The 26,834-nt window shown below is 42.1% G+C and overlaps 1 protein-coding gene across 3 annotated transcripts; it reads right to left on the reverse strand.

Annotated features, from left to right (window-relative positions):
* On the reverse strand, positions 1–26,834 carry LOC146574280 (RNA-binding motif, single-stranded-interacting protein 2-like). 3 transcript variants are annotated; one of them, XM_085273819.1, is made up of 14 exons: positions 26,699–26,834; positions 16,346–16,512; positions 11,018–11,076; positions 9,242–9,333; positions 5,951–6,108; positions 5,719–5,798; positions 5,484–5,593; positions 5,267–5,310; positions 4,978–5,071; positions 4,619–4,669; positions 3,800–3,910; positions 3,595–3,675; positions 2,358–2,445; positions 1–620 (listed from the first exon to the last, which is right to left on the reverse strand). In XM_085273819.1, the coding sequence occupies exons 1-13, from the start codon at positions 26,768–26,770 to the stop codon at positions 2,365–2,367; spliced, it is 1,200 nt and encodes a 399-aa protein (XP_085129945.1). In that variant the 5' UTR covers positions 26,771–26,834; the 3' UTR covers positions 1–620; positions 2,358–2,364. The 3 variants fall into 3 exon arrangements, with proteins under 3 accessions (XP_085129945.1, XP_085129946.1, XP_085129947.1); XM_085273820.1 differs by having other exon boundaries at positions 16,346–16,509; positions 26,699–26,825; XM_085273821.1 differs by lacking the exon at positions 26,699–26,834 and adding an exon at positions 26,457–26,566.

Raw genomic sequence — 26,834 nt, forward strand, 5'->3', positions numbered from 1 at the left:
CCCGTCCCGCTGCTGCAAATAGAATGTCAAACAACAACAGACATCAGGAAATAAAAATAAACCTTTGCATATTTTACAAAAAAAACAAAAAATCAAAAAGACACATTGTGTTTCAACTCTTCCTTGAATCACTCTGAAACATCCAGAATGCTCAGTTAAAAATAAGAATTTGCTATATTACGTACACAAAAATAATGCTCTGTCTTTTCCTCCTCTTTTAATTTTTTTTTTCCAAAGAGTTTTTTAAACTTCTTTTTTTGTTACGTTCCTTTTTTTTTCAGTTATCAAAATAGATCAAAGCTTCTCTTGAAGAAGATTCCCACCTTTGGTTGATCAGCTCTTGAGGATGTGAGCTGAAAAGTCTGATGATGTTAAGTGTTGTCCTTTTTCTTTAAACCCCCCCAAAAAAGAACGAAACAAAAAACACAGAAATAGACAAACAACAGACAAACACACACACGCACGCACACAAACAAACACACTCACAGGCATACACGTGTTCCTTTTGTCATCCATGTTCAAGTCGGGTTGCTTGGTGATGGTATGGAGCACAGATCTCTTCCAGCTGAATCCTGTTCGGTTGGATTCATTTCGCAGCCTCGGCCCCACCCTGCCGGGAGCTGCAAAACACACGACTCAGCGTTGACACTCTAAACCCACTCGCGCACTTGCACTGATCATAGTTTAGAAAACATTGCATGAGATGCTTTTAGACCATAGCAGACATAATTAGCTAAAGTCTTCCTCTTAAAATCATATTATGCAATATCAAAGCATTCCTTCCTACTCCTTATTTTGAGTTTTTTCAGCCGATGGATACACACGGCGTGACCGTCTACCTCTACGATCACTGAAAGCACGAACCACACCTGATTCCGGTTTGGCTGCTATTGAGTTTAAGGTTGCGTCACTGTGCATACCTGGACCGCTTCCAGCACTGCAGCGACCTTTAGATGCCTGACTGGAAGTCTGTGCTTAGCAACCGCTGACCTCAAACTTACCTCAGAGCAAACATAAACTTGGTGTCAGATAAAGCCGATGGTGATGACAGTTGGCTCCCGCTGAGGCAGTTTTCAAACCTTGGAGTGATTTATCACCTCGGGAAAATGATCTGTCATCTGTTTTCTCCTTTTCTTTCTTTTCACAATCACCGGTTGATGCACCAATGAAGTACCCCAGAGTGAGACGACCACTCGGTGCAAACAGCCTCAGCCGTGCTGCGGCCTGGCGTGAAAATGTTTTTTAGTCACAGCAGCACAATCTTCACTCACCGCATGCCCTGTGTTTTCAACCTCTTTACCATGAGGGTTGCAATTTTGACGCAGCAGAGAAGATCTGGTAACCACTGCGGATAGTTTAAAGTGGGAAGAATGGGGACTTCCAGGGTGGGATCTAAAAATGGCAGCAGCAGCCCTGGATGTGGTGCACATGTCCAGGCAAGGATATGACAAACAGCATACAGGCTTATAGCTCATGAAAGTTAGAAATCCAGTATCTAATATCAGATTATAATCTTTCATAAGAGCAACTAAAAAAAAGGATTTACAATAAAATAATGTCCAGCTTCGGAAAAGCATGTTCATTTATACACTCTGTGCTTAGTTCAGGCTCCTTCCCCTCGGCTTACTGCATCAACGCGATGTGGCATAGAGGCGATCAGCTTGTAGCACTGCCACAAACAATTACATTTAAAATATTTGATATTTTGCTCTTCAAAGGCTCAATAACTGAGAAACGTTTAACCACATATGTAGGTGGAGTGTACAGAGAATTTCTCAGTTTTAAAGTCCCTATACAAAGAACAACACTCATAAACATGCCCCCATCCAGAAGCCACAATGACCATCATGTCTTTATTGTGACCGTGGTTCAGAGGGCTGGGAAGTTCATCTTGCAACCGGAAAGTTGCCGGTTCGATCCCTAGCTCTGTCTGTCTTGGTTGTTGTGTCCTTGGGCAAGATACTTCACCTACCGCCTACTGGTGATGGCCAGAGGGGCCGATGGCGCGATATGGCAGCCTCGCCCCAGGGCAGCTGTGGCTACAACTGTAACTTGCCTCCACCAGTGTGTGAATGTGAGAATGAATGAATAGTGGAATTGTACAGCGCTTTGAGAGTCTCAAAAAGCGCTATATAAATGTAATCCATTATTATTATTATTTTTCTAGAGTTTTTGATTTGTGGAAACCTCCTTAAAAAAAGTTATTTTAACTTAGTAATATTTTCACCATTGTAATCATCTGTGTCCCTTTTAACCACGACTTGTGTTTTCATTCATGCTCATTACAATTTTGCTAATTAAGCAATTTACAAACGTCTACATATTTGTAATTTGCAGGAAGGAGCGACCTTATCTACCTTAGCTTTACTTGGTGTGTTGGTATGAGTAGTTTGTGTGTTCTGTAGGAGTCTCCATTGCAACCTGCTGCTGCTGGCCACCGTTTTCCTGGGGTAAAAGAAAAGAAAAGTCAGGTTTAGCAACTTAATAATTCATGACAACCACACAGATGTTAGCATAAAGGAGACAGACGATATTTTAAAACTCCCTTCCTAATCACATTAAATGCATCTTATCCTTTTGTGTGCATGCACAAAGAGCAAATATTGGATTTAAACTCACAGCCTCCCCCTTTCATGTGCTTTCTGTTGTACTTCATTCATAAATCATCCATTTTCTCATTCACAAGGTCACCTAAGAGGCCACCACTGCTATCACTGAGCTCCATTCAGCAAATGGCTTAAAAACACCCCACAGGTTCAGAGGCCCTACTGCAGAGCACTCTGCCTGGATCTGCCATAATACAGCCCTGGAACACACAGACTGCGCAGTGATGGCCAAAGTAAATAAAGAAAGACATAAAGAAATTGCCAAAGCTTGCCCGGTTAGGTAATAGTCTTAAATCTGAGGTTCGCATATGGCTGCATTCAGGTTATCAAAGGTTACACATGGACTCAGCCCAATGTTGGGCGGAAACAGAAGCAGACACTCCATTTATACAGGTTCTCCCAGCTGGAAATATTCTCTTTGGTTCAAGCAGCAAACACATGTGCTGACCTGGAATAATCAGTCATTCAACAGATAATCAACACGATGGAAGAATTTTTGCTGCTTCTTAAAAGCACTTTTAAGTGGTGCTGTTTACCTAATAAAGCAACAAAATGACAGATGCTTTTCAATATTTCATTATTTGACAATTTTTAATGAATCAAATATCTGGCAGATTTATGAATGAATAAGGAAAATGAGCAGTTGCAACCTAAACTAGGCACATTTGTTTCACAGATTAAAAAGAAGGCAGGACAGCACTGCTAAGTCATTTTGATCTCAAAAACATCAACAAAATGACTTCACAGACACAGGGACGTACGCCGCAGTTAAAGGTTTAGCTGGTAAATTCGTGATCACTTTAAAAGGGCTCTCGGGATATCGAGTGAATTCAATCAGCCAGCTGGCACCTTTGAACAACCACCTCCATTTCTTTAGCCACGTTCAATTATTAGTTACACAGCATGTCCCACAAAGGAGTTTTCATTTTGAGCCAGCCACCTCATGGAAAAACAAAACATCATTAAGACATTAGGAAACGTTTCATACCTCTACTGGGACGCTGGAAGGAGGCACTGGGGTGTACTGGGGGATGTAGGTCCCCTGCATAGTTGTATTGGCCGGAATATACTGTAGGGAAGACAGGGAGGAAAACGAAATCTGTGACTGTGTGTTTAGTATTTCACGCAAATAATTACACTTGTAAATGTCGTTAGTGACGGGGACAGTTGTTTGTGTGTCTGTTGGTACTGACTGTGCCTGTGCTGCCCAGAGACAGGTGGCTTAGTTGCTGGGTGAGAGGTCCCATCATGGATGTGGGCTGGATGGACATGGCATGTTCCATTGTTGGGGTAATAACTGTACCCTGCGAACGCACAGAGACACACACCTAAATGCAGTCCCAGAGTGTGACATGTATGACCTAGAAACTACATTTTGTTAAAATGCAGAGGTTAATATTCATCATATTTTATTAATAACACTGGTACACGTTTAATTTTTTTTTTTTTTTAAACTGTAGATATCTACTGATGAAACAAAAGCCCTTTCAGGTGTGCATTCCTCTTTAAGCTTTCCACATGGCTTCGGCACGCACCCTGATCCCTTTTCCATAAAAGCTGACCCAGCAGAAGATATTTTTCCTTTCATTTGGTTAATGCAAATCATAGCTGCCACTGGTCAAGTTCAGATAGTGGCAGCAATGCAGCTGATGCTGGGCAGCTACAGATACACTGTCCAGTTTAACATGCAGCGTAATTACAACCACAAAAAAGTATTGAGACTAATTCATGAATGGCGTTCCCTAAAGCAGGTCAATGCTTAAAGCGTACGCTTAAAGATCACAACTATCAGGGATCCAATAAATATTACAGCTTCCTGTGTGACCACTGAGGCCGCTTGTTCCTGTTGATTTCCATGTAACAGAAAGAACTATGTTCTTTTTCATTGCTGTGACACTTTGATTTGTATATCCTGCTTCAAGCGCTTTTTGCATTTACACTTTTGTTTATGCTTTTTTGCCCTGTGGGCCAAGTGAAAAGACCAGAAAGCATTGACCAGAAGGGATACTCACAGCTGGCTGCATGAGGTATGACTGATGGTGCATCCAGGACGGGTTGTGTACCTGTAGAGGCGGGAGTACATCGCAAAATTACTTTTCGATATTTTTCATCTGGTGCTGTCACAGTCCCCTCAGAGCCCTTAATGTGTAAGCTGGCACAAAAAGGTCACAAGAACAGAGACAGGACCTGGATGAAAGCAGCCGTTCTGCATGTTAACTTACATAACGTGACCTTAATGAGGGATTCGGTACAGAAAAGCAACAGAAAAATACATGATTCACTTTCATGCAGATTTTAAAAACCAGCAGGGCTAAAAATGAACAAACAAAACTACTAATAATTTGAATATAAACAGAGTGAAAAGTCCCACCTGGTATGATGAGACAGGAGAATGCATGTAGGGAGAGAGGGAAGTCTGAGCAATCATTCGATTTGGAGCCAGACTGTAAGGTGAGGAGTAGAAGCTGCCAAACACACAGAGCAACAAGAAGAAAACATGAAGGAAACTGCAACATGTCCACAATTTCCAGCTAATTTAGCAACATATCTGAGTTCCTGCAATGTCCAGCAGAGGGCAGCCTTTTACCAGTCTCTGATTGCTATGTTTATTTTCCTGGAGGGCTGGGACTGTTTTTAGTCAGTCCGTGCATACCACTCACCCATTTTGTAAGGCTGTGGGGTCATATGCAAGCGTCATTCCTCCCTGGGAAAACAAAAAAGGGATTCAGAACCAGTGAGGTCATGCAAACACCGGTGCAGTACGTACTAAAACAGTCTGCTAGCACAGAGTGTGGACGATTAAATTCAAAACTTTCCAGTATGTACTTGATGTGATTTTTCTCCAGAATTTTAGAGGAGAGAAAAAAAAGACATTACCGTATCTCCGTCTCTAGCCCAAGGTCTTCCATTGTGGAGATATTTGCTCTGGTTCTGCCTCTTCTTCTGACCTCCGTCTGCAAACTTACATAATAAGGGCTCTGTGGGCACTGAGAAAGCAACAGGTCAAACAAGAGAGTGAATTCACTGATCACAGTGGGGAAGAAAACACACTCAGCTCCAGCACTTACAACAGTATCAGGTTTCTATAATACAAAAAAAACATTCCACGCACCGGGTATTCCTGGTGGAGTCTTGATGAATTTGCCATTGAAATGCTGAATTATGGCCTCGCACTTCTCCGTGGATTCCATCCTGAAAAACCAGACAGAGTTCAAATTAATCCCTCTCGAGAAGCGCTGTTTGCATTCGGTTGGTCCGTGCCAGAGCTGCACAAATTACACGTAATTGATAACAGAAAATGAGCTCAAGACACGATGGGCCACCATGCGAGGCCACAGTCTGACCTGGCAAATCCGACGCCGCGGCTGGTCCCATTAGCATCTCGGAGGATGCGGGTGGAAATGACCTGGCCAAAAGACTTGAGCATGCTCTCCAGCTCTTGCTCATCCATAGACACGGGCAGGTTGGAGATGTAGAGGTTGGTGGGGTCCTGCTCCTGTTGCTATACAGAAAGTGAGAAATGAGAATCCATTCGCTCGTGCATCTTCTTAAGCTTTGAATGAGGAAACGCGGCGCCGACTTTTTATTATTTATCTCAAAGCGACCGTGTCGGTGCAGACGCCGCTGCTTTAATCAAGTATTTACAGTTGCTTAAAGCGTGAAGTTCTCCCGGCTTCAATTTAAAAATATATATATTATAGCACACTTTCCTGGCACTCTTGCAAATAGAAAAATGTTGTCACTTTCAAAAATCTTTTTTTCCACACGGCACAAATTTTTGTGTAGGCAGCAGTGCGACCCGTCTTTCCATCAACACCTGCCACTGCACTTGGCAAATTGATTAAATTACATTTGCGTGTCAAGCATAATTTAGTAACAGAACCTGCTGAAATGTTTTTAAGCAATTAGTGACAGACCAATAAAGGGAAACCCTGAATAATCTCTCACCACTTTCTATGTGTCACTGTCACAGCTGAGGAGGATTTGAAAAACCTTGCGTGCACGCTAAAAAAAAAAAAAAAAAAACACTCTGACATTTGCAAAGCATTAATTTGTGCACAGGGGTAGCGAGTCGTGCTTTTTTTTATAATTTTGACTAATGAAGAGATCTTGATCTGTGAGTAAATTAAGAGGAGAGATCATTTGGTGGCACTACTTGAAAGCGAAACCTTGTGTGACTATGCAGAAGCAGACAGGAAGCCAGGCATGAAGTTAAAGAGTTCACAGAGCAACAGGAGCCTGGCAACCATGAAAAAAAAAAGAGGCTGGGCTAAAAAACAGGGGAAGGAAAAAAAAAAACGGAGAGCGAAGAAAGAGGGAGGAAATTAATAACTCAAAAGGCTGATATTTTGTTACGGAAGGAGGAAACTTGCAGGGTAGGACCTACCCAGGCCTCTGCAGTCATTTGGGCAATTAGAAAGGAGAATGACAGAAAAAGAGTGAAACTAGAAAAGAAGACAGATGGGTGTCTTCTGACTAGCAGGCTGCTCTCTATACCATTTTATCTCCTCTTTTCAGTGCCTGCTGCATGCAATCAAACAGCTCTGCACACCACAAATAATAAAAGCTTTTTAAATTTGGATGGAGAAGAAGCTGTCAGAAGCTGTCAGCGAGCGAGCGAGGCAAATCGAGTTACAACTGTTTAGACTGGACTGATCCAAGCAACAACCAGGAGAGGACAGCCAGTACCTCAGATACTTGCCAAGCTGTTCGGGCACATTTGACAGAGGTGGCGATCTGACAATGAAGAATTCCTGAGAACATTTATGGAATTAAAGTATGTCAACAGCTATCTTAAATGTTTTATAGCCTACATGAGTATCTCCTACTCTCAGCCATCTGGTGGAGAGATAACCTATTTTCTGTGATTGCCGTCATTCCTGCTAACACAGCTATTATGCAACAGAGGAGCAAACCGCAGGGGTCATAGGCCAGCTGACAGTAATGGAATTCAAAGCCATATGACAAAACAAACACAAACAAAAAACTCCACCCCTTTTCCCTTTTTTTGTTTTCCTTTTAGCTTGGCCGGCGCACGCGGCAGACGGTTTGATATTCTAACAATTTTCCTCCTGCTGTATTAAAATGTTGCCGCGCGCAGCTCAGGCGCATGAATGGGATTTGCTGAGGTGTCACCGTGTATTGTCTGTGCCAGGCCTTCACCGAGCCGTGTCTGTTAAGGTGTGTCTGCGCGTTAGCTCGCTTGGGTGTTTGTGTGTCGAGCAGCGTGTGGGTGATGACGTCTGAGTTCAAACAGGGAGGTGCTGAGAAGTAAAAAAGAAAAAAAAGAAAAAAAACAAACAGAGGGGGTGGGGTGGAGGGGGCTCTATTTTTAACTTTGCCATTGTTTCGCTGCCCCTACACACGCAGCTCCTCTGGGCTTGCAGCCTGGAGGCTGGGGTGGCCCATTCAGGGACTTAGCACACACTCTAAGGACATCTAGTTCAAGGTGTGGTTCATTGTGTTTGTGAATAACACTGCAGCAGCCATGGTGAAGCTGCTGGCAGGTGAACCTGCCCTTGATATTGATAATACCATTGACTATAGCTCTTTTTTTTTTTTGCTGACCTGAAATACCCACTGACTCTGAGACGGCGGTGTATATTTAGGTTTATATAGTGGTTATCAACACCTCTCACTGAGCACATGCTGTCTGGGTGAGTCAGGTTATGGTGTCCAGTTGCACTTGTCAAGTACAAAGATACGCAGGATTGTATGGCACTCTTACAGAAGCAGCTCAGTGAACTTAGACTCAGGTTTTAGTTGCACTGGACTGTTTCAGATCAGCTGGCAGTGTGTATCCGTTACAGTTCTCCAGCGCTGCTCTGAGGGAGACCCTGGTGTTACATTGCTGCAGGTCTGTTTGGGTGCAAGATAGAGGGAGGAGGTAGGGACGCCGGCGTGGAGTGTACTAAGTGCTGGTGTCTGCCCCAGGCCCAGGCCCAGGCGATGGACAATGCCAGTCCATTGTGCCTGTCCCATTGACAGCGGGTGTAGTGGCACCCTCCCCCCCGGGTTCCTTCAATGGGGAGCCTCAGAGCCAGAGGGATCAGCTTAATGGGCCGACAAGAGTAGCTTTGACTTCAGACACTTGGACAAAGAGTTCAGAACAAGTGCTACAACAGAGTTCAGAACAAGTGCTACAACAGGAGCAGGTTTGTAACATACACAGCACAGAAATGAAGTACGTGAGGGGGAAGGAGACAGGAGGTAGTGCGGAGGACAGTGAAGAAAGAGGCAAAATGAGGATTTGAGAGGAGACCGAACAGAGCGGAGGAACAAGCAATAAAAAATATGATCAGCAAACTGTTTCTGCAGGTCTGGGCTGTGCATCACTGGGACATCTCAGTACACACACACCTCCCTATAGACAAGAGTTTACTTTGAACCCTTTCCAACAGCACAGTCGCTGCCAATTAGGCCACTGCATGTAACAGTTTTTAACCTTTTACATGATAGTGTGTGTACGTGCGCAGCAATGGGGCCATGACTCTTGAGCTGATGGCTCTCTGAAGATCAATACGGGTACAAGACGGGGTGATGGGCTAAACAAGGCATGTTTAAATCTAATGGTGGCTGGTAAACTTGGAAGCAACAAGTGGTAGATGGATACAAGATAGTTGGCTAATTCTTACCTTAGCCATCTGAGCCTGGACCCCAGTGGATTTCAGAGTTGTAACAGCTTTCTGTGCTGCTGCTGGACTGTCAAAATCCACAAAGCCATAGCCTGTAAAACAGACAAACTGATGGTAAAAATGCTGTAGCATCAGGAAGTACATGAAAAGATGCCATGCGCTTGCTGAATACAGCACTCTACAAAAGTGTTGAGCCACATTTCTTTACATTTTGCTGGAAAAATGGGAAATGAGTGCAGTGATTCATTGAAATGTGCAAGCAATTCTAACAAGCTTGAAAGTCAGTATTTGGTTTGACCACGTTTATTCTTACAAGCTGAATCTGATACGCAAGCTTAAGTAGTCTTCTGTAATAGTTCTTCAGGCTTCTTGAAGGACATCTTCTTTGGATGTCGGCTGCCTTTTGCTTCATTCTCTGTCAAGATCATCCCACAGTGGTTTAATAACGCTGAGGTGTGGGCTCTGGGGAGGCCAATCCATGACTGATAGTGTTCCACTGAGTGTTTTCCATCTAGGCGCGCTTCTACTGCTTTTACAGCGTGTTTGAGATCATTGTCATTAAAACTGAAGCCGTTGCCAATCAGTTGCTTTTCAGATGGTATTGCATGGTGGTTCATAATATGTCTGTACATTCCTGCATTCACAATTCCATCAATATTGACAAGGTCCCCAAGACTACTGGCCTAAAAGCAGCTGCAAACCACGACAGAGCCTCCACCGTGTTTTACAGTGGGCTCCAAAAACTCACTGTTGTACCTCTTTCCTGACCTTGTCTGTACATTATGATGACAATTTGAACCAAACATTTCAAATTTGGATTTATCGTTCCATGAAACTGGTTTGCACTGATTTTCAGTCCAGTTCTGTGTAATGTGGCATACCTCAGCCTTTCCTCCATGTTTCCCTTCCTTAAGAATGGAAGCTTTTCAATAGCCATCCTTCCATTGAGAACATTTGTCTTCAAACTAAAAGATGCACTTTTTGAAACATGTTGGTAGCAGTGTTTTTTATTTGTAAGGTGAACATTCTCCATTTGTGGTTTACATTGCACTTTTTCAAGTTTCGCTACATCTCCAAGAGCAAAGGGTTTGCAGCCAAGTACATGCCTTCTGTGCAAACTATTGGTGACTGTGGCAGTCTGCTACTGACCAAAGCAATCCGGTGAGGTTTTAGGTGGAGCATCCTCTTTGCAACAGATTTTGCTTGTCAGCAGTCAGCAAACTCCAGCAAGCACATGTCAACTGATCTGGAGTCTTTAGAGCTATGTGACTGAGGCCTTATGAGCGATCGTGGCTCAAGAGTTGGGAGTTCGCCTTGTAATCGGAAGGTTGCCGGTTCGAGCCCCGGCTTGGACAGTCTCGGTCGTTGTGTCCTTGGGCAAGACACTTCACCCGTTGCCTACTGGTGGTGGTCAGAGGGCCCGGTGGCGCCAGTGTCCGGCAGCCTCGCCTCTGTCAGTGCGCCCCAGGGTGGCTGTGGCTACAATGTAGCTTGCCATCACCAGTGTGTGAATGGATATGCAAAGCGCTTTGGGGTCCTTAGGGACTAGTAAAGCGCTATATAAATACAGGCCATTTACCATTTACATGGATGTTCCATCTAATTCTGGGCCATACAGGAAAACAGTGTTTTCCTAACCCTTTGACAAATGGCATGCTTCGCCACAGCCAAAGAATGACTGAAAATGACATTCAAAAAAATATGTATATATAATAATAATAAAAAAAAAAAAAAAAACATGACAACCCAGTCTTTGAAAAGATTATTAGAGTTTACCTTTACATTTGTTGGTAGTTTTGTCCAAGATGGCCTTGGTCGACACAATTTTGCCATACCTTCAGGGAAGAGACAAGAACACAGAATACAGGATGAATGAGTGGACAAGGTTACAACGAGGCAACAAGAGGAATCTGCTCCTACCACATGCATGCCAATATTTATAAATTTCCCCTGGCTGCCAGACTACAGGCGTAAACACGAATACAAAATCCTTTGTGCAACCATTTGTGTGCATTTAATGATCTTAAGAGGCACTGAAAACTTCGTCTGACTCCTCCCTCGTGTCTCTGTTCAGGCCGCCATACAGTAACTCTGTTCCCTGACTTTGTTTTCGAAGACAGGGGACGGCACCCCAGGGCCAAAAACAATTTGTTCCCGGCCTGTCTTTACCAGACACACACACACAGACTAACACACTAACACCTCTCTTCTAAATACAGCTCTGCTTTAGGGTATTTTTGACTTAAATACAGCTTAAACGTCTTGTCACTTGCAACATCAGACTCTCAAACTGGGATATTAATTTTCAGGAAAATGCATTCTCATCCACCCATCTACAAACAAAAGAAGGAATATAGCGTGCGAAACACAAGTTCATGTCTTAACCTGTCATTTCGGTTCACAGCTGTCAACGGAGACGTACAACAAAGGTCAGTCAGTAAAAGATGAAAATCAGTTTCTGCATACATCCAGCCACATAAATATTGATAGTAGGAAAATCACCTTAAAGGCAGCAAATGAGAAGTGTTATGCAACATGCTGAGACTAATGGAATGCAGTGTTGTAAGACGGTGCATCAGCACTACAGTATAATAGACCTGCCCTTGTCTGGTGAATTTACCCAGTGAGAGAGGCTGGTGCTCCTCTGTTTGGGCAACATGGCGTCTGGGCGGAATGTACACTGTAACCTGATGCTTCACCCCTCCAGTTCGCCTTCCTTCCTTCCCACCACGTCCCGCTCTCTCTCTCTGTTTTTCCACCCTCACATGGTAGCACACTGCTGGGTCCTACACTCCGGCCTTGTTTCAGTGCACGTTTAACCACATGACTCAGACCAAGTTTGATGGTCACAACAGAGACGTGGGTAATGACTGGCAATTCAATTTAAAGACATCGCTACTCCTCCACTTTTGTCCTAAATGCAAAGACCAGAAGTTATATAGGAGCAACGTTTATGGCTCCACTCCAGTTACCGCGGTGGGGCATGACTGAATGTTTGCATTGACCTTATTAGCTTATGTCTGTGTGTTAAGTTTGATATTCAAATAAACGTATATATTCATTTCGATTATGATGAATTAAAATAATCTAGAAGCTCCGCTGCACAGTTTATAGTGGTAGAAAAGCTCCTTATTGCAGGCATTAATAATTCATCAGCCATTACCAAATAAACACAGGCTATGTTTATACTGTCCCAGTGTCATCTAACAGCTGCAAAGTGGTTGTTAGGCATGAATGTACACACACCCCTGATATAATGTAACCCATTCAAGCCCAAATGAAGTTTTACAGTTGGACCTCTGGCTTTCACATATGGACACAGTTGATTTTATGGTGGATTTTTGTTAGTATACAAAGCTGAACTGGTGCTGTGCTGTTTACAGCCATTCGAGAAACTGCAGAACGTGTCCAGTGACATTTTCATGTAATTATACTTCAAGTATTTCTATGTTGTGCTGTGTTTTACCTCTACATCACTTTATTCTGAATGCAAATGCCGTACTCTGTACTACAGGACGCTTTGGTTACTTTGAGGCTCCTGTGCAGTTCAACATTTCATTCCTGAACAAATATTCTGATTGCATGGATAATCACGTTAAGGTAAAGCACCCTTCTGCCATGAAAGCAGCAACCCCACCCACCTGGAGTTCAACCCTTGTGTTTATGAGAGGCAGCCAGTCAAAGGAAGTTGACCTACTGTAATAGGAGGGTGGCCAGCCCAAATCAGCTGATGGCTCAACTTCTGCAAAACACTTTGCAACCCACCTCCGCCTAATCTCCTCCTTTTCATGTTATTCATGCTCTTGCTGACTTAATCAATGTCACGTGCATTGTCAATGAAGCCTGCTATGTTACGTGAAGCATTTGTGGTGGTGCTGCTGCTTTCCCTGCATTACACAGAACAGTCCCACACCGCCAAATAAAAGAAAAATGGCTGCAGAAGTCATAATAATCCTATTTTGACAAACACGGACCTAACAGAACTGCAAGTTTCAGACAGCGGACAACCTCAGGGACTGCGCTAAGGATTTCTTTGAAATTTGAATCACACCAGGCTAATCTAGCAAGGTCCATGAATAGAAACAAGGAGCTGGAAATTTGAAATAACCAGTCACCTTTAACTAAAACAGACTTGAAAGCCACTGGTTTCTTTTTATAGCGGTGTCTTTTCACTGATATAAAGCCTCGGAAGTAAAGATGCCGTACACACATGCACGCACATCCTTCTGAGACAAATTTCATTAAGTTTATCCACTACTCTTTTTACAGAAAGCACTTTGTCACCTGTCACCTGATTATGTCAGAACAGTAAGCGTCTGATTATTTAGGAAAAAGCAAAAATGTTTGGCATTTACAAGCAAAGAGCAAAATTTAGATGAGAGATATAAGTGAAGTCTAGGTGAGAATCAAGTCTAAATATTTTTTATTATCAATGTGGATTATATGTCGGTACTCGAGGTATGAATATTGTCCGACTGAAACAACTTTAAGGTGAAATAAATGTGAGTTTGATCTTGAATTGTACTTAACTATCATTTATCTAGAAACCAAAGGTCTTTAGTGGCATTGCTGTGAGTTCATTAGGCACAATGAAACTACTATGTTTGTTGTATGGACAATAGAAATGTGCTTAAAAAAAACTGGTTGACCTGATGTTAGGTATCTCTATTTTTTCTGGTTTCGATCTGATGCCTTTAAACTAAAGAAATCTAAAAAACTCACTTAAGACTTACTGATCACTGAGTTATAATTAGAACCAAAGATAAAAATAAAAGCTGTCATTTATGACTTCCCCAACAACAATGCTATGAGTTTAAAAGGTCAACGGGCACTGACTGTGTGACCCTGCGCTTACCTCGGCTCCTTTGCAGGAGAACACCAACCAAGCACACTATGGAGCCCAAAGGGGCCTAAAAGACAGCCCTAACCCATATATGGTCATCTGACATTCTTTCCCAGCAGGCCATGCTACTTTTTTCCCCGCTCATTTAAGTTTCTCCTTCAACAGTAGCCCTCCCACCCTCCTCTAAAGTCTCCGTCCTCTTTCCACTTCTCTGCCAATCCACAATGGCTTCTCTGTAAATCTCTTTAACACTCAAACTTCCTGTGTTTCACATCTGCACATTTCTGATCTTCTTAGATTGCTCACACACACGACAATTCATGAGTGTGTGTATGTGTGGTCACAAGCCAAGTAAATTCTCCCTGTGGATTTTAATACTTCTGATACTTTTCTCTGTATGGGCAGGATGATTAAAATCAAAGTTTTAAAGATGGATGGTCTGTGATGTTGGAAATATTACCGGGCATTTTTAAATTAGAAGTTGTGTAAGCTTCTTCACAGGGATATGCTTTTACTGTGAAAGAGCCCTGATGGATGTGGGGCTGAAGTTCACTTCTGTGACGTACAGCACTCACTTGCAGCAGCCAAAAACCAGTTTGGGTGTTTAACTGCATGCTTGTCTGTAAAGCTAACTACACTGGCTAGGCTGTTTGTTTCCAGGTGTACAAGTCTGGCTTCACTGAGTTTAAATGAGGAAATATTGTAAGTTTCTTTTCTTTATCTCAGCACCTATCCCATCAAGATTAATTCAACTGACTTTAGTTGTGATAAGACTCACCCCTATCACAACTAACATAAGACAGGCATTTTTAAGTGCTTCATAGACCCAAACTAAGGTTACACCTTGGTATATATGAGCGCACCACCATAACTCCAACAGTCAGAATATGTTGGTTTAGGTTAGGATAAACTTAGCTTAGCAGCTAACCTGATTCTGTTTAAAGGCCAGAAGTAGCAGCACCTCAAAGGCCCCAATCAGCATTCAATACACATGTGTGTCCACTAGCACCGACAGATAAGTCTCGGTTTCTTCATTGTTATGAGAGGAACATGTGCAATGAAGAAAATTCAACCTGAAAGGCGTGCACCACGCATTCACTGTCAGCACGCACACACGTGGCCAATGGGACGGACTGTTACATACATGAGATTAAGTCTGGGGCTTCATCTACCACTGCAAGACTTAGATGCAAACACAGCATGTCAGCTAAAGGAATCAGAGAAACGTTGCAGGATGTTCTCTCATGTGTTTGCAGCTTCTTATCTCACACAAAGCAGCAAAAGTCCTTTATCACTGCACCCGTTCAAACACAGCATCTACACCTAATGTAAGCCCCACACCAACCTAAGGAAAACTCTCAACTGAACTGTGTAGACGTTGTATTGCAAGTCATACTGTCATCTAATCATCACACAGTAGAACAGTGTTATTGCATATCACAGATTGTAGTAGGTCTTCTGTCTACATACAGAAACAAACAAGAATTTGCATAGTGCATCTAGTTTACGATGGCTACAGTGAAAATTAGACTCTGGAAAAAATGTGAAGTTGTTTGCCAAAAAGTCTCCATTGTGTAACCATTTTTAGTTCTCTGTGTGTGTAAAATCAAAGGCTGTATTTAAAAGATGGAGGTAGCCTCCACATCTGGAAAAGGAAGCCAGTGAAGAAGTGCTCTCTTTCTAAGGTCCAGCAGGTGGCTGCAAAAAGAAGTCTGGTTGTTTAACACCCCGTGGCTGTCAAATAGCACTTTCCTGATGGGCTTATGGTCTCCGTCAGTAGTTTCCATTTATACTGAAAACAGCACAATGTTCCTTTTGTCTTTTTTTTTTGGTCAACAGTAGGATTGTGAAGGTGGTTTTAGTGCCTCAGCTTCACAGTCAGATCTATCTAGGACTCGTGATCTATCTAGGACTCGTGACTGGTTACAAAAAGCTAGAACAGCACACTCGGCTCGAAACTTGAAACAGAACTTAGCTTATCAATCAGTGATGTCACTGTGGTCACGTCTAATCCTTTATATACAGTGTTTTTGGTAGGCGAGGATTTCATAGATGGAATAAAGGCAAGCTAGATTGTTCCTTCATCCAGTGTTCATGTTTTCCAAAGCTAACCCCAGCCGACCTATAGTTTTATGTTCCACTTGACGATAGATAGATAGATGGTAACTCAAAAAATGAGAAAGAGGATGATTTTATAACTTTATAAAAATTCGACTTGCTGTGCTACGTACAAAATAACCAAAAGTTTAAAAATGACTTACGGTTGGCAGAGCTTGACCAGATCTTGGTCCGTGGTCCCCGGATGGAGGCCGCGAATATACAGATTGGTTTTGCTCAGCTGTTCCCCTCCACCGCCACTGCTGTTGCTACTACTGTTGGTGTTGGGACTGGGGGGTGCCATCTGGTGGCCGGAGGACACATAGGTCTGCTGCAGCAAGAAAGAAACATACCGATTATTTTACTGTGCACAAACATTTATAGGAAAAAACATCGCTGATATTCTCAAACGCCAGCAGAAACTACACAAGTACGCTGAAGTTTTTATTAAAAGTGTGAAAATTCAAAGGCGTGTTTAGAGATGTGGAGAAATGGAAAGTAATCCTGCATGAAACAGATGATTATGTGGGAGCTGCGAAAAGTGATATCACACAGCCCTCATGTCAACACTCACCAATAGCGCTTTCTGAGGGGAATGTGGGGCCTCTTGGCCGACTGCTCCACACATAGGGAAAAGGGGCCTCTTATGCTTTCTCAATGTTGGGTAACCTTTTTTTTTTAACTTCTAGAACCACACAAAACAATCCTGTGGTGCAAAAACCAAAGACCTAAAGATCTCAGACCAACATTTAGTTAGTCTCATGATGCAGAAATAAATAATAGCCTTGATGTTAACAATGTCTACTTTGTAGTGCGACTCGCTGCCTCGTGTTACCTCAAATGAAAAAAAGCAGATACGTCAAAAACGAGACACTGACAACGCTGCATTTATTTTCGCTCCCGAAACTCGCTGAAGTCTTCACTTTAACAGTGTAATCTTTTCCCCTCTCAAACAGTCATTAAGGTTAAAGGGTTAACAAGATCCCGAGCGGCTAGATGCAAAAACAGGGATCAGCTTAATCCACGATAATTATGAGTCTGAGAACCCCATCGGCTGATGTCTGATGACAGATATGTGGTTACAGAAATGACTCGAATCTAAACAGAAACAAGGAGAATTTAAAGAGATTAATAAACTTGGAGTTTATCACTTTATTAAAAAATATGAACAAACATGCTCATGAGCCAAACATTTGACATTTACTTCCGCTATTATCTTATTTTGGTTTGTTTTCTACAAGGATGCAGTGGCAGTGAATTCTGCTTGTAAACTAATGGATGACTCACAGCTAGGACCATGAAACGGATGTTGCGCAACAAAAAGTGCATCATCTAATCTCTCTGTGGGACCGTGGCTCTCCTTGGAGATATCAAACAAAAAGATTGTGTAACTGTGCAGATGCTTTCATTTTAATGGAATAAATATGATGTTATTATCGCTTTGCCAGTGAAGGAAGAAAAGAAAAAACTTCTCCTTTCGGGAATAGATCTGGTAGCTTTTTTCCAAACATGACTGGGGAAATAAACACAGAGCGCACCAGCTTCACCAGAACAGGCGAAACTGGCTGTCTGCAGTGAGAAAATGACTTCAATCGCATTCATTTAACAGTCCAATTTCTTTAACTTGCTGTTGTATAGGAACGAATTAGATCAAGCATGCTTTCTAAATAAGCTTAGCAGGGTGCTTCTGTGAAGCTGGGCAGGAGGACAATGGGTTTATTTCACGACAGAGGAATAAAAAGGGCTCGCCGATCAATCTGGTCGTGTTTAAAAAAGGCCCAGCAGGACGACACGGTCGCACCGGGATCACCGACAGCATCGCTCAATTCTGCTAATTAGACAGTATCCATAAGGGCGTGAGGTCCCTTTAAGACAGGCTTTCTGACCTGTGACCCCCTACTCCACCACCAACTTAAGCTTGAATGTAGACTTTTTTCATGACAGGTAGATGAGATGGAAGCACAGCCTCCCTTTTGTCCATTTTCGTTGTATCTTTTATTCCAGGGATATTCAAACATGTTCACAAGTGTGTTAGACTTCTGCCTACAGGAGTCGTCCTATATCATCACAGTGAAATTCTTGATGAATATGTTTTGCAGGCAGCTAATTTGTGAATGAAAGAAGAGGACAGCAGAGGCCTATAATCTCATTCAAACTCTCTTTACCAAAAAGCCAAGTCTCATTCAGTGAGCGTATCACTGCAACAACACCCCTTAAATCACCGGTCTGCAGTCACACGGCTAACTACGCACACATACCGCTGAAGGGTTGTTAAGGCTAAAAATGTGCACAGAGAGCTGCATAAAAGTTCATATTAACAATTGGACAGAGACGACTGACGCTCAGAAGCAAATCTCTGTCAGGCTTTCAGAAATTTCTCTTTATTGCAAAAAGCTTTAAATTCACGGTGCTGTAACTATGCTGTTGATGCTCGGTCACGTTATAGTGGTGACGTGTAATCTTTCTCTCGGGTCCTACATTAAAGTGTGCGGGTACATTGTTATAGAAGCAAAAAATATTAAACTGAAAAATAAAAAAGTTTAAAAAAAAGTCACCACCCCCAACGGTTGGTAATTAGCTTTCACGTTATTGCAGTAATCATATTTTGTAGTCCTGACGCTGCATTTCTCCTTCTCTGTGAGACTGGAAATATAAATAGATTATTTTAAGGACCAAAGATAAAAATCAAGAACATTTCTATAAATAAAACCATTTCCTCTATTTTTATGCAAACCTGTATGAAGACTCTGACGCTGGAAGGAAGTGTCTATTTTAAATATAGCATACTGCAAGCATTTAACCCTGCCTTTAATCTTTCACAATATCAAAGACGTACCCCGTGTTGTATTAAACTCTCAGAGGCGATTCACGCACAGGAACAGCTCACTGGCTTAAGTGAGACATCTTACCTAATTGAATCGCATGTCTAACGGTTTAATTGTATCAGAAATATCCTCCACCAACACCCTGAAGACATTTGACACGAGGTGTCACATGAGTGCACCTTCTTCAACCGTCCTTTAAGTCTCACGCCACCTCTGCTTTTATTTTATTTTTTAAAATCTCAGCCTCTCAAGCTGACTCACACAAGTCCATGGACTTCCTGGTTGTGTGTGTGTGTGTGGGGGGGTTGCCCACCTCCCCATGTCCTGCTGGCAAGAAAGAGCCATGACTGCCTGTGTATGGCAGCCGACTTCTATGCTAATGCACAGATTAACTAAATGAGGACACAGCTTCCAGCGTGTATAGAATTACACTGCTGAGCTGCCGCTTTACATCCGCCTCTCTTTAGGACCGACCAGAGCAATGAGTCATGGGAATTCAAAACCTACGATCCTTCTGAAGCATTAACAAACCTTCCGGAAGAGTTATCCGATGTGTGTAACCACATCTTTTCTTCTTTGCCATGTTGATAAAAACCATACAACCAAAAATGTAACACTTCATTATACACCCAACGGAACGTTCCGTCCCAGAAAACAAAAGTGCTAATAATCATAAAAACATAAAGCAGGTATCTTTAAAAAGGTTAAACAGTCTGTACGTGTTAGCGGAGGATAAGAACAGGACTGTACGTCTCATAAAGTGGTGAGTGACAGTATGGCAGTAGGCAGGAAATGCTGTGTGTCTGCTCCTGATCTTATCACACAGCCTTCTAAATGAGGAGCTCTGCATTCCAACCAGGTGACAGGGACACCAAACTCACGTCCAGACTCGTTCCTGAATCCTCCTTCCTTTCAGTCTGCAACGCTCCCCTTCCTTTTGTCTCTTTGTAGGCACCTATTAATCTTGGAATTGTCTGTCTCTTATTGTCGCTGATCACACCTATGTGCGCACGCACAGGCCAAATGCACATGCCTGCGTGGCTTTCAAGCCGGGTCAGGTGGCAAAGGATGGAGAGCTTGCAAACGGATACTCTCAAACACTGGGCCAGAGCTCAGCTAGAGATCTAACAAAATGTGAGACAGAGAGAGAGCGTCTGGCATCGGCGCAGGCCTCGGCATTGGATTTCTGACAGCTGTGCTTTCTCCAAGGACTCTGTCTCCCTCTCTACCTGTTCACCTTGGCCGGTTCATGCGGCTGGCACTCTGGCCAGGGACTGATCCAAAACATCTGACACATTAAACAAAGAGACAGATAAACATATACCTGGCATGCGACCAGGAGGACAAAGGTGGCTGTACAGAAAAGTTCAAAGAAAAAAAAACAAAACTCGCTGCAGCAAAACAGCTGGTTTTTTTACGCACAACCGTGTGGAGTCGTTTCTGATACCTTTTTCAGTAGTGTCTGATATAAAGGATTGGCTGATTTCAATACAATATAAATAATCCTGATTCATATTCCTCAATCTGCGTCAGAACACACGTGCATTCCTGTTTAAATAAAAAGGTTTCCAGTTGAAACGCATTCATTTAATTGATTATTGGTACCCACTAAAATCGTGGTATCGTGACATCCCTAATCCCTGCCAATATTTACTTTAATCTTTGTCTTTATCCTTCATTTAGGGATGGGCAAGTCATATACTGTGGGTTTTTAAGAGATTATTTGCCTGAAAACAGCTGCCTACTGCTTGCTGAAAATAGGATTAATGAAAGCAACAAGACTCCACAACAAAGTAAATGTGTGGGCTGTAAAAAGTACCCAAATAATAATAAGTATCATTTTAAAAAACCAGCCACCCAATATGTTTTTTCCCCTCATTCAGACTTCAAAAAACAATTGATCAATGGAAACTAAAGCCTTTGGGTGTAGCTATTTTCTAGCATTAGCATGTCAGTGTTTGAGCAGCAACGATGTTAAAGTTAATATGCATTAAAGTGTTTGTGTCGGGGCACACAGTGTGGAACTTTGTGTCAGTGAGACGGTTACACAGATGACTGGCAGCCAAGCAAACCGCAGTTTTCAGGCCCTCATTTAATATGATTGCATGGAACGTATTTATGAAGCAGCGAGACATGTACCCAAAAAATTTAAATACAAATTGAGCCATGTTTGTGTGCGATGAAACTGTGAATTAAGCTTGAGACAGCCACCTGCTTTCTACCTCCTAGACATCAGCTGTTTTCAGTTCCTGTCACAGTGACAGGAAAATATGACATGAACGAGGACATGAATCATGTTTGACACAGCGCACAGTTGTAATGTATCAAAATGAATCCTAATGAACATTTAGTTCGCTCTACCTTCTTTCTAGTAAAAAAGAAAAGAAAACCCCAACACAGCTGTGTGGCAAAAATATTTCTTTGCACTGTGATTTCGCGCTCTCAGTCCAGGTGTGCACAGTTGTGGCTAGCAAAATCTTCACAGTGGTTCTGCTCACTGCTGAGATCACCCATGTTTATTAAGATAACAGCTAATCCACCTTAAAGAGAAAAAAAAAAGCTTGTATCACCTCTTTTTCATACTACATGCTATAAATAGTCAGGTCATTCCTTAAGCTGCAAATTAAAACAAATGAGGTGTGTAAGGCATATATTATTCTAATTTTATTTTCTAAATTACCTTGCCTGCAGTATAGGGGGGCAAATACTGCTCATTTACAACAAATAAACACTGAACAGTGTATATGGGTGCTATAAAGTGCTTGACTTAATAAGCTAAACACAAGCTCGCTATGCTGCACCAATTAACTTACTGTTTAAAGATGTTCTAATTATCATATGAAAGCATGATTACATGTCACTTTGTTATCCCGACTAACCCCAATCACTGTTTCCTTTATTTCTCCCAGAGTTACTGAGGCTTTCCATTTATTCTTTAACTCTAAGGCATTATTTTTATTTACTTTTTTACAATTACACTGTACAACAGCCATCAAACAAAGAGCTCGCTTAATGGAAAGGACTTTTTATTCACTATAATACACAAATACAGTTTAACAATTTAGTTTGGCTTAGATTTTTTAAATATTTTAGAAATCTTTCAATAAAAAATGTAAAACTAGATATTTTATTTAATTTATTACGCAAATAATAAACTGAAGTCATGTTGTTATAGCCACATTTGAGCTAGCGTACTGGAGTCAGTCAGAAATTAATGAAGTGTAACATTCAACCACTAAAACTAATTCTTCTGTTTAGGAATGTAAGTAAATAAATGTAATACGTCATCCTAATATAACAATAATAATGATCTTTACATTTTTTTCTGCTCTTTGCTTGTAAAACAGTACATGGATCCATGGATAACAGCAATAATTAGATTTTAGCATTGAAAAAAATAATTTTATTTCAAAGAACTTGGAGATATTGGTGCATTAAATATTACAGCAATGTAAAAATGGCAGCTGTGGCATAAACCTTCCATCGGATGCTGGTCTGCATATGTTTTATTGCTTTAGTGCATTTAGTGCAATCATTTGGGGAATTTTGAGCAGGTCAACTATTTTCCGCGTGCGACTAAAACCTCCACAGTCACGTTAAGGAGAGAACACGCCGTACCAAACAAAATCAAACTTCTTAAATGACCCAGTTTACTCTGAGCACGATGTTACAGTGAGAGAGGTTTTCTTTAAACATCAGTGCTGCAAAGTAAAATCAGTTGCCAGCACAGGCATTTAATAAACATCTGTCTGGAAGTCTTAGCATAACTTTCTGACATCAACTCTTATCAAGGAGTAACGTGACAAAACTAAACATGCCCACTTAAATGTTGCTGGTTTACATAATGCTTGAATTCAGGAATGAATACTTGTGAAAGCGTTTGGAGTTCATGTGTAAAAGGATCAAACTACCGAGTCAGAAATGGATTCGAGACTTCACATCTGCTTATTTTCCATCAATGGCCTTTTTAGAGCAAACCTTTCTATCTGTGTGTGAATTTAATGCTCCAGTCAATGTGCTTTATTGATTTCTTTGATTTCTTTTCATATACATAGCTGTGCTTTGACTTAGCAGAGTCAATGTTGAGGCATCCACAGCTTTAAATCACAGCACTAAGCTGACATCTGTTGAAAAGGTCTCCAGCCAAGAGGGAAACAAAAATGTGAATGACAAGTACAAAGAAAAAAAAACCCACGCCATTCGATGCCGCCCTGACTGAGTCTCACGATACCTTAAGAAGCGACGAGCCGCCTCCTGTTATGTTTCCATGCAGGAAGCTTTACACGGAAACCGACCAAATTTGATTTGAGAACATTAATTCTATTTATTTGAAGGAGGAAATGAGGTGCTGAGTCAGGGGAGGAGCAGCAGCCTTTAAGCACGACAGTAACCGAATGGCATTTAGCAGTCGCTAAGTCAGTCTCAGTAATCACCGTGCTCACACAAAGAGCGCTTTTCTCACCCCTGTGAATGGGTTTATTTCTCATTCTGTTTTTTATTCGATGCACTTGTATAGCTCAGGTACGGCAAAATGTGAGCAAGGGACCAAAAGAATGAAAGGAGGTGCGCGGAAACAAAACACAGGAACTTGACCCCTCTGTGAACTTTGGCTCCCCAACATAGAGGAGCTTGATACTACTAAAGCAACTGAGGGGTAAATGTTTTGCCTATGCCTTAAGCTTCTTTTACATGTTGCTTTATGCCTTTTCACCTTAATTATTCCTTTGAGAAGTCTGAAACTAATCATTATGCACTGAAAACACAGATAAGCAAATTCAAATCAACTGAGTATCACACGTTTAATTCAGATGCAAATATATTAACTAAAAGAAGTGCTGATACTTATATTTGAAAACAAATTTGACTAATATTTAATGCTGATGTGTATTTTATGTGTATTTCATGAAAATCTAAGTAGAGATGAGAGCAACACTCGTGAAGCGTGCTAGGACTGTACATGTCGCATGAGTTGACCACAGGAGAACATTTCCCTGTTGTCAGCACACGTTTCATCTGAGTCAGGCACAACTAGTAAATAAATAACTACACATAACAAAATTTTATACAATTATTTAATGGTGCAAGCGTCAGAAAGAAAAAATATATCATCAATCAATCAATTTACGAGACTAATGGATGTTTAATATCATCAGTTATCGGTGTCCGTCTTAAAAAGCCAACATGGGTTGGACTTCTCCAGAGTATTCCAGCTCTTTATCAAATCATCTTTGCACCCTTTTTTTGAAAACAACACTTAATGCAACAGATAAACAAAGGCACCCGGCAAAGGCAGATGTCATATTTAGCTTTCATTATACTCGGACACGGTCAGCAAGTAGAGACCCGACAACCAAACAGACAAGCCTGTGTGTCACAAAAAATTGGTGGACATGCAGGCATCCACATGGACTTTCGCACCCACTGTCTGATGATGAAATTTAAGTCACTTTGAGCCAAGTGGACCGTAGCGGACTCGCAGAAGCAAAAGATATAATCAAGGCCTTTTATTTGGAGTCTGCAAGGGAAAATCAGCTGACATTTATGATCTGGTGAAAGCTTGTGTTAAACTTATCGAACGCAACAATTTCCTGATTACCAGCATTGTAAGTGATGTGGGGGGTTTGTGGCTCAAGAGTTGGGAGTTCGCCTTGTAATCGGAAGGTTGCCGGTTCGAGCCCCGGCTTGGACAGTCTCGGTCGTTGTGTCCTTGAGCAAGACACTTCACCCGTTGCCTACTGGTGGTGGTCAGAGGGCCCGGTGGCGCCAGTGTCCGGCAGCCTCGCCTCTGTCAGTGCGCCCCAGGGCGGCTGTGGCTACAATGTAGCTTGCCATCACCAGTGTGTGAATGTGTGTGTGAATGGATATGTAAAGCGCTTTGGGGTCCTTAGGGACTATTAAAGCGCTATATAAATACAGGCCATTTACCAATAAAATTAAGAAAATCAGATTAAAAAACACCAATCATATAGTTTTTGAAACATCAACACACATGAGAAAATTTAGTCTTAATTTGCCAGTGCACATTTTGAAACATCTGAATTCTTTTGAGAAAGAAAGTGGAAAATCTAAATAGTGTTGGCAATTCCCACAAGAATTTAGCACATCACCAAAATATCTGCTTATGCACGCAATGAATTAAATACTGCCACATGATCTGTTGTGTACATGTATGTCACTAGAAGACCAAATTAAATAAATGAAACTGAAAGTGCTGACATGCACACACTCCACTGCTCACACTTGTGTACTTCCTTAAAAAAATTTTGACAGTATCTCTTAGTCCCCAGTGGTGTTAAAAAAATGTAAAAAATAAAGTGGGTGTTGATAGTTTAGAGAATGAACCATTTGTCAGAAACAATATAAAACCCAACCTAGTAACAGCAGTGAATTTAAAAGTCTATTCAGTAACAACCCAGTGCCACTGCATCAAAAACAAATCGCTAATTGAGTTTGAGCCTGCACAACCCAAACATTTTAAGCTATTTGCCCCAGACAAGCGCAAGTGTTGACATCAGATCTGGTAGGATGAGCAGTCCGCGATCACAGAGAGACAATATGTCAATACACATTTTCAAAATGCCATTCGGGGTTCAGGAGCTCACAGCAACACGCTCAGTGAAATGCAGGAATATCAGCAGGAGATGAAAAACCACTGTTACTCTACTGGATGGAGAGAAAAAAAATCACAACACGATGCCTTCACGTTCAAAGGAAAAGCTTTTACCGTCACTTAGAAGTCATTAGGGTCCACAGGGAGAGGTCTGCGTGACTAAACAAAAACACCACTCTGGAATATGGATTATAGGAAGCGAAAAGTTCTCGAAAAGTAGCTTTGCTACTTCACTGTATCGAGACACTTTTGCTCATTTTTAAATGGCTTCTGTTACGGTGTATAGTGTACTACTCGAAGCAGAGTAGTCAGGCTACATTTGCCCTCACGTAGTGGTTACAAAAAGTGACAATGTCAACAGTGAACGCAACAGAGAGAGCGCGATTCATAATTCTGGGAATGTAGTCATCGGGGTCTGGTGGGATTTTTCAAGGGGTGGGGCATATTCCGCTTTCTGATGGGAAACGAGGGAAAGAGGGGAAAAAAACTTTGCTAACTTACGCGGCGGCGGAGACAATGAAGACCTGATTTAACACCAGATACTTGTGTCCGGAGCTCTCTCACGGAGGAAGAGGCAGAATTCATTTTGTAACATGTTCCCTCTCAGTCTGCGTTTCTCCCTACCCCCACTTCCACAAACACCATCCAGGCACTGACGCGCTATCCCAGCACCGTACAGTAAACCACAAAAGTTGCTCCCCACCACTGACTTTTCTCAAATGAGTGAGCAGAGCCATAATCGACATCCCCCGCTTGTAGTACCCGCACACAAATACTACTAAATAAAACAGCCAGGCGTCCAGCGTGACAGGGACCGAGCGGTAGAAGGAAATTTCCCACCTTGACACACACCACGGAGCGGGCCTGCTCTTTAAGCTGAATATTTGACTCCACGAAGTCTGAAGTTAAATTCAGCTCGTTTAGCTTCTCAAGGACACTGCAGCTCACTGTCACAAACCCTCTCTCTCTCTCTCTCTCTCTCTCTCGCTCTCTCTCTCTCTTTTTTGGTCGCGACAGACGCAGGCGTGTTGCCCTGCAGGGCGAACAAGCCGAAAATTGGGGAAAATCCCGAAAGCGTTTACCTTTTTGCTGTTTCTGCTGTTATAGCCGTTGTATGGGTTGATTCCTGCCCTTGGCGATACGGAGAGCAGCATTTTTCTCGGCGCTATGTCCGGAGCGGCGAGCACAGCCCAGGCTGCCAGCTGACGTCAGCAGCTG

The sequence above is a fragment of the Mchenga conophoros genome, linkage group LG5 (genome assembly GCF_057382185.1).
Source record: "Mchenga conophoros isolate Kocher_MC1m ecotype Shallow Benthic linkage group LG5, M_conophoros_male_GT1.1, whole genome shotgun sequence".
NCBI classification, from domain to species: Eukaryota; Metazoa; Chordata; class Actinopteri; order Cichliformes; family Cichlidae; genus Mchenga; species Mchenga conophoros.